At 38.3% G+C, this 15,164-nt stretch overlaps 1 protein-coding gene across 1 annotated transcript in view; it reads left to right on the forward strand.

Annotated features, from left to right (window-relative positions):
• Nucleotides 1–15,164, forward strand: part of RNF11 (ring finger protein 11) — a 39,753-nt gene that overhangs the window by 21,861 nt on the left and 2,728 nt on the right. The window contains exon 2 of the mRNA XM_027621011.2: nucleotides 14,450–14,619. Coding sequence (XP_027476812.1) covers nucleotides 14,450–14,619 — 170 coding nt within the window. The remainder of the gene's footprint in view (nucleotides 1–14,449; nucleotides 14,620–15,164) is intronic.

The raw sequence follows: 15,164 nt of genomic DNA on the forward strand, positions 1-15,164 counted from the left end.
AAAAACTTGTGCTTTAGAGGATACTATCAGGAAAATGAAAAGACAACCCATAAAAATGCAAGAAAATATTTGCAAATCATTTATCTGGTAAGGGACTGGTGGCCAGGATCTATAAAGAACTCAAAAGACAAAACCCAGTTTCAAAAAGGGCAAGGGATCTGAATAGACATTCCTCCTAAGAAGAAGTACAAATGGCCAGTCAGCACATGAAAAGATACTTAATATCATTTGCTGTCAGGGAAATACAAATCAAAACCCCTAGGGCAGCTATAATAATAATTAAAAAACAAAACAAGATTTGGTAATGATGTGGGAAAATTGGAACTCATACATACACTGCTGGTGGGAATGTAAAATGGTACAAGTACTTTTTTGTTGTTGTTTTTAACTTTTTAAATTTGAATTCCAGTATAAGTACAAGTACTTTGGAAAAGAATTTGGCAGTTCCTCAAAAGATTGAACATAGTTGTCATGTGATCCACAGTACTTCTAGGTGTATACCCAAGAAACAAAATATATCCACACAGAAAGTTGTACCCAAATGCTCATAGCAGCGTATTCATAATAGCTAAGAAGTGTAAACAACCAAGATGCCGATAAATGGCTAAACACATACAGCTGGTGGTACGTAAATGCTATGAAATATTACTCAGTAATAAAAAGGAATGAAGTTCTGATACATGGTACAACATGGGTAAATTTGGAAAACATGCTAAGTTTTAGGCCTCCAAAGACCACATTAGTATGATTTCATTTATATGAAACGCCCAGAGTAGTCAAATCAGTAGAAACAGAAAGCAGGTTAGTGGTTGCCTAGGGCTGGGAAATTTGGGGGGAAAATGATGAATGACAGCTGATAGATAGCATTCCATTTGGGGATGATGAAAATGTTCTGAAATTGTGATGGTCACATAACTCTGAACATACTAAAACCAGTGAATTGTATACTTTAAATGAGTTAATTCTGTTGTGTGAATTATAGTTCAGTAAGTGTTATATTAAATGTAGGTCTTTATAGTGGTACTGTATTTCCTCAATGCTGGGATGTACTTTTAAAAACTTCTCTGTTTTTTGGGGAGCCTGGCTGCTTTAATTAGAGGAGCATGTGGCTCTTGATTTTGGGATTGTAGTTTAAGCCCCATGTTGGGTGTAGAGATTACTTAAATAAACTTAAAAAAAATTATTTTTTAACTTTTCAATGCTTTTTGAAATCAATGTGTATTTTTAATGTGTACATTTAATGGACTGGTCTTATAGCCTCAAAATCTTTGAATCCAAGAAATAAACACTTTAAAGAATTCTGCAACATTCTTACAACTGAAGTTTAGCAATCTTTGGAGGAAATTAATTTTTATTGGTGATGTTAGCCCTGGTCCTTCAAAAAATAACCTTTAAAAAAAGAAGAGTGAGGGTATCTGTTAGAGAACTTAGTGCCGTAAATGCAATACCAGACTTCCTGAGCTCCAAAGCCAACTTTGGCTGCTACAGACTTACTCTTTTTGGAATTAATACCATTTTTTTAAGCTCTCATTTATTAACTCCTTCAAGGCTATGCATATTCTCCCTCTGGTTGGTTTTGCAAAGAATTCTTGGGCATACTACTCTTAGCTTTCAACTAGGAGTCTTATATTTGCACCTGCCATTTAAGAAAGAACAGTTATTGAAATGTGTATTATTCATTGAACTGATAAGATGCAAAGATAGAATGCTTAAATGAGAAATTCTAGTATTTTTTGTAGCACAGCAGTGGTACAACAATAACTCATGCACTGAGAGGAATAGTTCTTGGCCCACAGCTATGCTGGAGATCTGCTCCACTGGTAAAAATTCTTTGTCAGTACTTGGGTGCCATTTCCCCTCGAAACCAGTTTGCTTGAGAAGAAAAAGGTAGCCCTAATTTAGGAAAGAAAATGGTGGTGGTGCTTATGAGACTCTTATTTTAGACAAAATTAACTTAGAGGAAAGATGCTATATTTTAATGATGCACATGGATTAGAAGCAGAAAGCTGTCAAGGAACCAAAGCAGCCACTCTCCCATTTCTTTTACCCAGGGGTTTCAGCGTTTTTTATTTGTGGGCTCTACTAATGTCTGCTTCACTCAGCATTTTTTTTTTAATTTTATTTATTTGAGAGAGAGAGAGCACGCAATCACAAGGGACAGAGGGAGAAGCTGACTCCCTGCTGAGCTGGGAGCCTGACGTGGGACTTGATCCCAGGACCCTGGAATCATGACCTGAGCCGAAGGCAGATGCTTAACCGACTGAACCACCCAAGTTCCCCTCACTCAACAATTCTAATCTATCTTTAATACCATATGTCTCCTCATAACCCCAGTTTTTACATGCCTCTTATTTGCTGCTCTAAGACCTTTCAGGTCAGTTGATTTGAGTTTTCCAATTCTAAGAGAAGAAGGAATCTGATTTTGGTTCACCCTCTTTTCACCAACCAGGAGGTGTAAGTCATCAGATGTTGGCTAGCCTCTGGGGCCTTTGGAATGTATGCCTGCCCCAGAAGTTGCCAGGTATGGGCAATTGAGAGATAGTTTGGAGCTGTGGGTGAGATAGCTATCTTCACTTGTTTACTATCTCTGGATTCCCCTACTATACGAGATTTAGGTTTCAGGACAGACCTTACCTGGTTACTATATCTCCTTCACCTAAAACAGCATCTGAAATGTGTGTGGTTGGGTGTTCAAGAAATATACTTAAATTCATGCTTGGGCTCAAATGTGACCTTGATTTCAGTTGTCTTTTTTTTTTTTTTTTTTTTAAAGATTTTATTTATTTATTTGACAGAGAGAGACACAGCGAGAGAGGGAACACAAGCAGGGGGAGGGTCAGAGGGAGAAGCAGGCTTCCCGCGGAGCAGGGAGCCCGATGCGGGGCTCGATCCCAGGACCCTGGGATCACGACCTGAGCCGAAGGCAGACGCTTAACGACTGAGCCACCCAGGCGCCCTTGATTTCAGTTGTCTTGAGGTTTAGATGAATGAATAAGCTTATCTAATGACTTGCTAATACAGAGTACCTCTGGTGATAATGCCTACCAACCCTCCCCCAATTAGGATATTGCAAATAACCCTGTGTAGTAAGTCCTCAGTGAATATTTATGTAGTGAAAAGAAGTCAAACTTTTCATTTAAAAAAAAAAAACAAATATGGGGCGCCTGGGTGGCTCAGTCAGGTGAATGTCTGATTCTTGATTTCAGCTCAGGTCATGATCTCAGGGTTGTGGGATTGAGCCCTGCTTCAGGCTCCGTGCTCAGCAGAGAGTCTGCTTGAAATTTTCTCCCTCTCTCACATAAGGGGCGCCTGGGTGACTCAGTGGGTTAAGCGTCTGACTTCAGCTCAGGTCATGATCTCAGGTCCTGGCATCAAGCCTCGAGTGGGGCTCTGTGCTTAGCGGGGAGTCTGCTTCTCCCTCTCCTTTCCCCTCTCAAATAAAATCGTTTTTAAAAAAGTAAATCTTTAAAAAAAATAAGCAAATGCCAAACCACCTCCGTGGAATCAGTGTTTTTCTTCCATGCAGATCACTCTAGTTTGTATACTTTCTTAACAAAAACGACATATCATTTGTCAGTATCATAAATGGAATGCTGTCTCTTATACCCTCTATATGTATAATTGTTACCTCTTATGATTTAGGAATTGCATTAATGCTAATCTTTGAGGACTTTGGTTGGTTGGTTGTTTAGTTTGGAGTTGTTTTGGGTCATGATTCACTGAATATCAGAGTTAGAATATGCATTGAGACTGTCCATTCCCAATCCTCCATTTTATGGCCTTAAGTTTCAGTCTGGCAAATTCAGAGAAAACATTCCCAGTAGGAGACTGCAGCTGGGGAGGGGGTGGTGCCAGCAGCAGCTTGTGAGGCTGTAAGGAGAAAATCAGAAGAGCTGACTCTTACTTCCTACTGGAGGAAAGGATACAGCTTTTGGTGACAAGCTGCATTCTTTAGCAGTGACTTTGTTTTTCCTTTACCACAAACCAGACTTGTACTATTTCCAGCCTCAGCACATTATTTAGGCACTTACCCACTGCATTGTTTTAGTTTCTGAAAATTGTATCGTATTCCCTAAATTGGGTCCAACTTTTAATGCACTGCCTTTTTTTTTTTTTTCAAGATTTTATTTATTCATTTCAGACACAGAGATAGAGAGCATGAGCGGGGGGAGAGGCAGAGGGAGAGGGAGAAGCGGGCTCCATGCTGAGCCAGGAGCCTGATGTGGGGCTCGATCCCAGGACCCTGGGATCATGACCTTAGCCGAAAGCAGACGCTTAACCATCTGAGCCACCCAAGCGCCCCTAATGCACTGCCTTTCAAATAGACATGTTTACACTTTGATATGTTTCTGTCTTTCTTGGCTTGTATACGTCCTAAGATTAGGGCCCATTATATTTTTCACAGCATTCATCATTTTATAGATGCTTCATAACAAACAACATATATTAACAAATAAACATTATATATTAACAAACAACTGCTTCAGAGAGTTTTCTCATCAGAAGATCAGACCTTGCTTTTTTATGTGACTGACCCTGTCTTCTCTTTGCTCTGCCTCAGCGTATTTTGTAATCCTTTGTTCCTTTTCTGTTCTCCTCCCTCCTGTGATGCTGCATTTCTTATCCTAACACACTTTAATTTTAATTCTTTTTCTTTATTGCAAATGCTTTTTTTTTTGGCTTCTCATTTTGTTTTTTTTGCATGAAGATGTGGAGAATTAAAGCATTAAGGAGAAAGATAATGTTTAAATTGATATTTGCTTCTTTTATGAAATCCCCCTTTCACAAAATTTAAATTCACAGGGCAAGTATATGTGTCTCCTATCAACATTGAGGAAATGGTAGTTAAGATAATACATTAAAGCCCATGATGGAGGGCGCCTGGGTGGCTCAGTTGGTTAAGCAACTGCCTTCGGCTCAGGTCATGATCCTGGAGTCCCGGGATTGAGTCCCACATCGGGCTCCCTGCTCAGCAGGGAGTCTGCTTCTCTCTCCGACTCTCTTCCCTCTCATGCTCTCTATCTCTCATTCTCTCTCTCAAATAAATAAATAAAATCTTAAAAAAAAAAATAAAGCCGTTGATGGAGATAAATGGAAGGAGGGCAAGTCAGAGGAATCAGGAAGGATGGTGGTGCCGTTATAGGAAGGCCTAAATATTGAGTCCCTGTGTTAGTAGGTACTTCACTTACATTTCCTTAGTTATTCCTTACAACACTCTTAAGATAGGTATTCTATTTTTCTGAAGTGGAACTTTAGGCCTAGAGGTACTGAGTAACTTGCCTAGGGTTGCATACCTGGTAAGTGCCAGAGCTGAGATTACATGAGATGTCTCTGTTCTTTCTACTGTACTTCTCTATCATTAACCTATAGTAGGTATATAAATTCTGAGTTTGAGAAGGATTGTGGAAGTAAAAGAGATAGTTTGGTTTTTAATGTATTGAAGTTCCTATGAGATAGGTAGGTAGAAATTTAAGAGGCAAGAAACCAGGTATTTTCACTTGGAGAGGAATGTTGGTTATAGTTTACATTGAGTTTTCTTTTTGGTTTTATTTAATCCAAATCATTAGCAGTTTTTTCATAGCATGTTTACAAAATCCTGGTATGAATATATGACATGGATTACAGGAACATGAGTGCTTTGATATAAATCATTCAGTTATCCATTAATGTTTATCAAATCCCTGTGATGTACCAGGTACTGTCTTTTTAGTAAATAGTATACATTGGTAAGCAAAACAGACACAGTCCCTGCCCTTATCAGACTTATAATCATGCAGATAATAACACACCTTTTTAGCATAAACACAAAATACCTCATGAATTATAGACAGAGGTGAGGGCAGCCAAGTGAATCACCCTTGAAGGTGCTAGCATTTATGTTAATTAGTAGTTTAGTGATTTAGATTTTCATAAACTGATTCATAGTATTTTTGTAAGCATCCTTGTACATTGGAAATGAATAATTTGTAAACATTTTCAATAGGTATTCAAAGTCTTATTTAGAGTTCACATTTGGGGGAGTGGTTGAAAGTAGGTACTATTATCAGTCATTCTTTATAGAATATACTAACAAGACAAAAACAACTGTATAATCCCAATATTATGGCATGTACACTAACTTTATTAAGTATTTAACAATTGGCTAGGGGTTCCAAGAAACGTAAAGAAACATGAATGAAAAAAACCCACCAGAGTAAATTAATGGGTGATTGTTTTTAGCTATTAGTAGGTAAGATTTTTAATTGACCTTTTATTCATCTGCATTATTCATCTGCTTTATTCAAGCAAAATGAATTCTTATTGTGGATCTCAATCTGGTGGGGAAGACAAACATGCAAATTATAACTGAATGTAAAATTACAACTATGACAAATGCTGTGAAGAAAAGTTACTTGGTGTATAAAAGCCTGTTATAGAGGACAATGGTGAGTTAGGAAAGGTTTCTTTTTTCTTTTTTTTAATGAAGGCCTATAAAAACAATATTTATTGTCTTATTAATGACTAAATGAAGAGACTTTTATAACTGAAAAGTCTCTCTAGAAGAAGAACAAAATACAAGTTCCCAGCCGGATCCCTCAGCTTTCCTAAGGCCATGGCCATGGCTCAGGGTTCAAAAGTAGCATGTATCCAGGGTGGGGGAGGACAGCATCACTCTGGAGGTCCCCACCACCATAGATCTCAGGCTCCATGGGTATGTCCAGAGTTGGATGGATCTGGCTAAGAGCCAGCCATGGCAGGTAGCCGCCCCAGTGTTCTGCAGTGCCCTGTTCTCTTGGGGGATGACTGACTCCTGCTGACTCGTGGATGATGACTCCTAGGCAGACAGGTCTAATTCTGGTTCCAAAGTGTTCTGGGCTCTAGATGAGGGTCTCTGTTGAGTTAGGAAAGGTTTCTGAGATGGTAGAAGTTGAATTGAGCTCTGAAGGAAGAAAAGGCATTATTTAAGCAGAGTAGTGATGGAGGAGAGTGTTTCATGTAGAGTACAGCAGGTACTGTGACTTCCTATAGGAGAGATCATGGCTCTAAAAAAGGAGCTGAAGGAAAACCAGTGGGGCTAGAAAGCAGTGAGTTGTTAGATTAGGAAAGAGGGCAGGTAGGTAACCAGACCATTCAGGGCTTTGGAAGTCTTATTAAGGACTTTGGCCTCCATCCTAAGAGCAGTGGGAAGCTATTGAATGAAAGGGTTTTAGGTATGTGTGAGGAGGGCATAGAATAGAGTTGAGCCTGTTTTGAAAGGACTGCTCTCACTTCTGGATAGAGAACAAATTGAGATTTTGCTGGCTAATATTATACACCGGGGACGAAATGGGAACTTTAGAGTATTGGCAATAGATACGAAAATAAACAGATTCTGTCAGTTTTTCAGTAGAAAATTAACTCACTGGAACTTGGTGATATATTACATATGGAAGAGTAAGAGGGAGGGAGGTGCCAAGGATGTCTCTGTCTTACAGAACTAGAAAGATGGTCCTGTCATTCCCTGAGACAGGGAAGCCTAAAAGAGGGCCAGATTTTGGAGAAGGTTTGTTCATTTTTGGACATGTTGAGTTTGAGGCACTTTGAGGACATCTGAGTTGGAACTGTCAAGTAGACCGTGGAATTTAAAAAGATTTAGACTGGAATATAAATTTTTGAATTATTTATATCGAAGTGGTAATTTTCATTGTCAGCATGGACATAGTTCTTAGGTGGTGAAGGGTATAGGACGGGAGAAGAGGTCCGGACAAAATCAATTGCCTTAGCGATTCCAAATGCAGTCACATTGTGAGATGCTGGGGATTAGGACTTCAAAATAGGAATTTTAGGGGACGCCATTCAGCCCAAAACAACTTCTCTGTCCTAAAAATACAGAAAAAGTATGCTAAGTCATGTTCAAAATAATAGTTCCTTCAGGGATCTTTTAAAATTTACTTTGAGAAAAGGAATAAATCACAAGTACTGTGTAACCACCATTGTCAAAACATACCTTTTTCACAAAGGAGAATTTTTTCCACTGAGAATTTCTAGTGAACATGACCAAATAAACTGAAAGCAAAGAAGTCAGTGTGGGAACTGTCCATCACTCTGAACGTTATCTAGATTGTTCTTCGATTTCATAGGAGGAGTCACAGCACTTAGCATATAGTTGTAATCATTGCTCTGATTTTATTATGGCAAAGAATACAAATCAAAATCAGCAAAGGAAAAAGGAGCACGAGTCCATAGGAAGCAGACCCAAGCTTCCAAGAATCTTCTCATAGTGGAGTCACACAGGATACACTCATTTTCTCCAGCATTGAAGTGTACCAACATGTGTGAAGGGTTGTCTACTAGGGGAACCCAAAATATGAGTAGGCACCCACTGCCTAGGACATACCAAAATTACAGACTCCCAGGAGGGAAGCAGGTGCAAATCATATTGTTTACACAGTGTTTAGGTACAGTGAGCCATCAAGTAGGAAATGGTGAGAACTGTCCCAGCATCCAAATCTTTTAAAAATTCTATGTCTTATCGTCCATTCAATGTCTTCTAGCTGGCATTAGAAGTAGGATTCCATTTTGCCACAAATACCATTGGATCTCTAGTCTGTAAACAATAACTCACACACAAGCCATTTTAACAAGTATGATGGAAATTAAAATTAGGTGTATGTGTTAAACTGAATGGTGAGGCCATATCCATCTTTAAAATATTAGCAGTTCTTAGTCATTTCCTTCCCTCTATGGCTTTCTGAAAAGTTGTATGTAAATTGAAATTAGAATGTTGAGTCATTTTAAATATCTCGATGGTGCTTAGAGGGTTCCTTTGGTTTAACAAAAAATACCAAAGAAAATACATCCATAATATGTGTAATTAAAAGATAGGGTTTTTATTTTTAATATGTATTAATATGTTTCTTAAAGTAGGGCTTTCCTTTTCTTTCTTCTCTGTACACATCAACCAGAAGACCAAGGAAATGTAGCCTCTTAGCCTCTACATGCTTAGAGATTATTACCTTTAAAACAATTTAAAATAATTCTTTGTTTGTAGTAGATATGTTTAAGGATTCTGGAGACCCTTATTACCCATAGTCTTATACCCGTTTTTCCAGTGTGACTTCATATGCGTCATCCTGTGCCACACTAGTCAGCTGGACTGGGACTGAGAATCAGGAGGGGAGCCTAGCCTGGAAGTGGTAATCCAAGGGCTGAAAAACACTGACCTGGCAGAGGTCATAACAGACGTCAAAGAAATCATATTCAAGGACAAGCCAGAGATCCAGGGACAATAGCTGTTAGCTTAAAGTCTGCAAACCAGAGTCATTGATGATGGGGAGAAAACAAATGGTTAGAATAACTTGGAAATGTTGACATTTGTAAAGCTCTTTGTTGTTATCTTATGATTGCATCATTACCCTCTAAAGTGGTGCTTTTATCTTTATTCAGCGATATTAAGAGACTGCTAAAGATATTAACAGTGACCATAGTAAGTAACAGACTCCAGTCATAATTTTTTAGATTAAAAATCCCATGTTCTTGGATAGCAGTGTTTTAAAAACTGTGTTCCATTGATTTCTGTGATTCTGCAAACATGCCCCTGGTAGGGCAGTGGAATGGGGATCCTCATCCCTCCTAGGTCACATTCGATTCCAGCCCCATTCCACTATTGTAGCTCAGTTTTAAATATTGTAATTATAAATGAGATAGTTCTGTTGCTCAACCCACTGGATTAGTAGGCCATGTTACCTTTTTACACCAGGTAGTTTAAGAAAGTGATACCAGAGAACAGAAATCCCAAAGTGAGCATAAGGAGAAACTGTCCTCTAGTAGCAGAATTTGACCTCTCATCCTTAGTAAGAACTACCTGATGTAGCCTACCTCAGGAGTTTCAATCAGAGGACAGACAGGAAGTTATGATAAGACTTTGGAGTTTATTTTTCTATCAGTGATAGAATCTATTTTACAGGGGCAATTTAGGATGGATTTGATATTCTTTGAAATTCTTAAATTGTAGAAGTTACGGAAATTATAAAACCTTTATCACAGAGGATAAACCCTTATAGAACCATTTATGAAATATGCCTTATTTTGTGGTTTTCTTAAAATGTCATTTCAGTGTACTATTCCTCAAAGTAATGTAAATGGACACAAGCCAGGTCATTTAACTTGCAGAGTCTCCTTGCTATCTGGCAACCAGGAATGCTATAGTAGAAATTACTGATTTAAAAGGGAGACCAAGGGGCGCCTGGGTGGCTGGGGTCATTAAGCGTCTGCCTTCGGCTCAGGTCATGATCCCAGGGTCCTGGGATCGAGCCCCTCATCGGGCTCCCTGCTCAGCGGGAAGCCTGCTTCTCCCTCTCCCTCTCCCCCTGCTTGTGTTCCCTCTCTCGCTGTCTCTCTCTCTCAAATAAATAAAATCTTTAAAAAATAAAAGGGAGGCCAAAATTCTGATTGTAATATTGTCAGTAATTACATGACCGTAGGCAGGTTTAGGCCTGTAAAATGAGAGAGTTGGTCCTGGATGAATTCTAAGATTCATTTTTGAAAACTTTCACATACCTCTGCATAGTCCAATCCATTTCCTTTTCAAAACTAAATTTTGTTTCAGTTTCAGCTTTGTTGAGGTATAATTGACATGTAAAATTATAAATCAAATCCATTTCTTAAATATTGGGATGTTGTTCCATAGTCATATAATAGTAGAGTTGCAATAATAGCTAACATTTATTTAATGAACTTTTTTAAGATTTATATGAGAGAGTATGATGAGGGGTGGGGGAGCAGAGGGAGAGGGACCAGCAGACTTCCACGACTCTGAACCAAAATCAAGGGTTGGACACTTAACTGACTGAGCCACCCAGGCGCCCCTTAATGGGCTTTTTTATGTGTACTTGTATTGTACCAGGGACAACACTTGCACTTCCCATTTTATTCTTACAGTCGTCTTAGTACTTTACACATGAAGAAACTGAGTCTCAGGTTAAAAAAACATGGTGAGGGGGGTCTTTTTTAATATTTTATTTATTTAGAATAGGTTCAACATGGGGCTCGAACTCACCACCCCAAGATCAAGAGCCATATGCTCTACCATCTGAGCCAGCCAGGTGCCATTTGTACGGGGTCTAATAGCTAGTAAGTTGCAGAGCTTTTTGACTCAACCATGAAGCTTTTCTACATTGAAAGTTTGCCTACTAGTTAAAACCTTGAAGAGGTATTTGAACCAAAGATGGCAACAGTCATGTATAATCATTAATGACCAAAGGGTAATATAACTTTTATGTGCACTGTAAAGCCTGCTCAACAGTTATTTTTCTAGTGCATAAACTAGGGTTTTAATATACATGTTGCATGTAACAGATTCTGAATTAGAGCTACAAACTGAAAATTTTTGTATGTACCAAGCTCCTTTAAAAGGAAATACGCATTTAAAAAATGTTTATAAAGCAAAAATTGCCCCTGCTCATAGTGCTATACATACACAGGGCTGAAAGAAAGCTTCCAAGCTGTACTAGAGAAATACAGTCAGTTTGGTACTTTTCTGGAAAAGCTAGAATTGAGTCTTTTTTTTTCATTTGACTGCACAGGTTAACTGAAGTTTCACTGTATTCTGTATAATATTCCTATTTCTCGTGTAGGTAGACAACACCTGCGTAGTGAAGCTGAGGCTAGAGACTGTCAGTATTGGGTGGTAGGGAGGAGGATTGGGGAAGGCTTCATTTCGTGTCAACAACCTGCTGGACAAGGTATAATTTGGACCGGGGACTGCAGGGAAAGGTAGGAGGAATAGCAAGAGTGAAGGCAGTAAGATGGAAAAGCATGGAACATAGAGGAAATAGCTAGTTTGCCTGCAACAGGAGATAATAGCTCTTTGAATGCAATGTTAATAGTTGTAATACCTATACTCATTTAACTTCTTGCCATTTCAAGGTTGATTATTCCTCATTTAAGCCTTATAGCAACACTATAAGGTAGAATCTAATCCAGATGGGTTAAATAGCTTAAACAAGGTTACTCTGTTAAATGGTAGAGAAGTGACCTGAGCTAAGGTTATCTGGATCCAAGAGCCATCCTTTTAATAACACGGTGTCATCTTTCTATGTAATGTGCACTAAATGAATATTTATTCATTTATTCATTCATTCATTCATTAGATATAACATAGAGTCATGATAAGCATTCACATGATGAGGTAGAAGAATGAAAGTACTTAAGTAACCATTAATGATTTGATGTTGGAAATTCAGAAGACATGAGACTTTTAACTACTGGCATTTTATTTGTACCAGAGGATATACTCTTATTTGATAAAGGATTTACTGGGTTTTGAGATTTTTAATTAAACATTTGTTCTAAATCTCAGAAAAGGGGGTGCCTGGATGGCTCAATTGTTAAGCGTCTGCCTTTAGCTCAGGTCATGATCCCAGGGTTTTGGGATCAATCCCCACATGGGGCTCCCTGCTCAGCGGGAAGCCTGCTTCTCCCTCTCCCACTTCCCCTGCTTGTGTGCCTGCTCTTGCTTTGTCTCTCCCTGTCAAATAAATAAATAAAATCTTAAAAAAAAAAAATCTCAGGAATATTCAAAGTACTTTCTTGAGGGTACTTATTTATTGTATTTAAATTCAGTTAATTAACATAGTGTATTAGTTTCAGAGGTAGAGATCAGTGATTCATCAGTCTTACATAATACCAAGTGCTCATTACATCACATGCCCTCCTTAATGTCCATCACCTAGTTAACCCCACCCGCTTTCCCCCCTCCCCACCAGCAACATGGTGTTTGTTTCCGATGATTAAGAATCTCTTATGGTTTGTCTCCCTCTCTGATTTTGTCTGGTTTTTTTCCTCCCTTCCCCTATGATCCTGTTTTGTTTTGTTTTGTTTTGTTTTTATTTTAGAATTTTTTATTATGTTCAATTAGCCAATATATAATACATCATTAGTTTTTGATGTAGTGTTCAGCGATTCATTAGTTGCATATAACACCCAGTGCTCATCACTCTGTTTTTTTAAATTCCACATATGAGTGAGATCATAGAGTCTTTCTCTGATTGTCTTATTTCACTTAGCATAATACCCTCTAGTTTCATCCATGTTGTTGCAAATGGCAAGATTTCGGTTTTTTGAAGGCTGAGTAGTACTCCATTGTGTATATATAGGAATATTTAAAGTCTAATGTTCTGCCTTTAATAAACTCTACTGTCAGAAAAGGAGTGTTTACAAATAAGGCTAGTTTAAAGGGACATAGTGGCATGTTAGGAGACGTTGTGGAAAAGTCCTATTTTCCTTGAATTAAATATTTAGTATCTGAGCCTAATTTATATGTATCTGAGACTTTCCCCTAAAGCTTCTCTTTGGAAAAGATACTTACACTTGAGCCCTTATAAAGTTTCTCATTATGGGTGCTCTCAATTATTTTCGACTACAAAAGCCATTAGTTCAAAGCAGCTTCAGTTGATGTTCTGGATGATTATGGAGGTTATTTACATCCCCTAAAAACTTATGTTTTCCATTTGGGAGGAAGGGTGGCCTCCTCTGGCTCAGTTGTCATATCCAAATATGTATCCAAAAGCTTAAAAGGAATTTTACAAAAAGTTTATTGCAATAATACCCAGCCTTTCCAAATAAATTTTAAGGTTGTCTATATGGGGAAGAAAGTTTACAAATAAGAGTCTATAATGATCAGTTTTAATGTAAATAATGGTATACTGAGACTATAAAATAGCTCCATTGAATACAGAATACAACCTACAGAGAATATTGAATACAGTCCATTTTATTAATTTTTTTTAAGGATTTTATTTATTTATTTGACAGATAGCGAGAGCTGGAACACAAGCAGGTCCCGGGAGTGGGAGAGGGAGAAGCAGGCCTCCTGCTGAGCAGGGAGCCCAATGTGGGGCTCGATCCCAGGACCCTGGGATCATGACCCGAGCCAAGGCAGACGCTCAACAACTGAGCCATCCAGGCACCCCATTTTATTAATTATTATGTATTGTTCCTGATATACAAATAGATGAATTACTGTATTTGTATATCAGGAACAATATATTGGATGTGTGGCCTTCATGTGGAAATACTTCAAACAACATTCCTTGCGAGTTTTTCAGTGAAGATTGTGTTTTTATCCTTTTTTAAGATTTTTGTTTATTTGAGAGAGAGCAAGCATGAGTTGGGGGGCAGGGGGAAAGGGGGAAGCAGTCTCCCCGCTGAGCAGGGCTTGATCCCAGGATCCTGGGATCATGACCTGAGCTGAAGGCAGATGCTTAACCCACTGAGCCACCCAGGTGCCCCTGTTTTTATATTTTAAAACTTGGTCAGGTATAAAGTTAAGGCAGAGTAAAACAATCTCATACTACTGCACAGTAGTCCAGACTACCTCTCCAAGGTCCCCTCTTACCCACTAAGCCAAAAAAAAGAAGAAACAAGGAAAACATTACCCCCAGAAAACAGATGTTTAAAAAATAATCATTTTCTCTTTTTTAAAATTTAGGAACAAGTTCCAGTTCCGGTCTATCATCCAACACCTAGCCAGACTCGCCTAGCAACTCAACTGACTGAAGAGGAACAAATTAGGATAGCTCAAAGAATAGGCCTTATACAACATCTGCCTAAAGGAGTTTATGACCCTGGAAGGGATGGATCAGAAAAAAAGATCCGGGAGTAAGTTTTAATAAATGTATACATGTTTCAAAGCTCTATCTCCAGAGATTTGCTTTTGAAAAATATTCTCCTGCATTTTAGAAGTTGGATATTTAATATAATCAGTTCATGTAACAGAACATATCTGAGATACAGCAATTAAGATTTTTCATTTAAAAAAATAGTTAAGAAATCGTGTGAATTCTGACCATTTTATATGTTGTCTGTGTCCATGTGGATGACAGTTGATGTCAGTTAAAAATATTCACCTGCATGAGTGTGCTGGTGGCCCTGTCAGCTGGGAAAGCAATTTGGCAATATGTTAAGGACCTTCTCAGGTCTATAACGTTTGAGACAGAGATCTATCCAAAATGTGTATCTCACTCCAACTCCTGACACTTTATACACGAAGATATTCACCTTGGTTTTATTTAGAGGAGAACTATAGTTAAGTAGATTGTGGCATAGGAATACTCTGGTAGATTATGCAGCCATTAAAATTGAGGAGTTTTAGTGATAATGAGGAAAATCTTATACCTATTTTTAATTTGAGGAATAATTTTATT

Source organism: Zalophus californianus, chromosome 4 (assembly GCF_009762305.2).
Source record: "Zalophus californianus isolate mZalCal1 chromosome 4, mZalCal1.pri.v2, whole genome shotgun sequence".
NCBI classification, from domain to species: Eukaryota; Metazoa; Chordata; class Mammalia; order Carnivora; family Otariidae; genus Zalophus; species Zalophus californianus.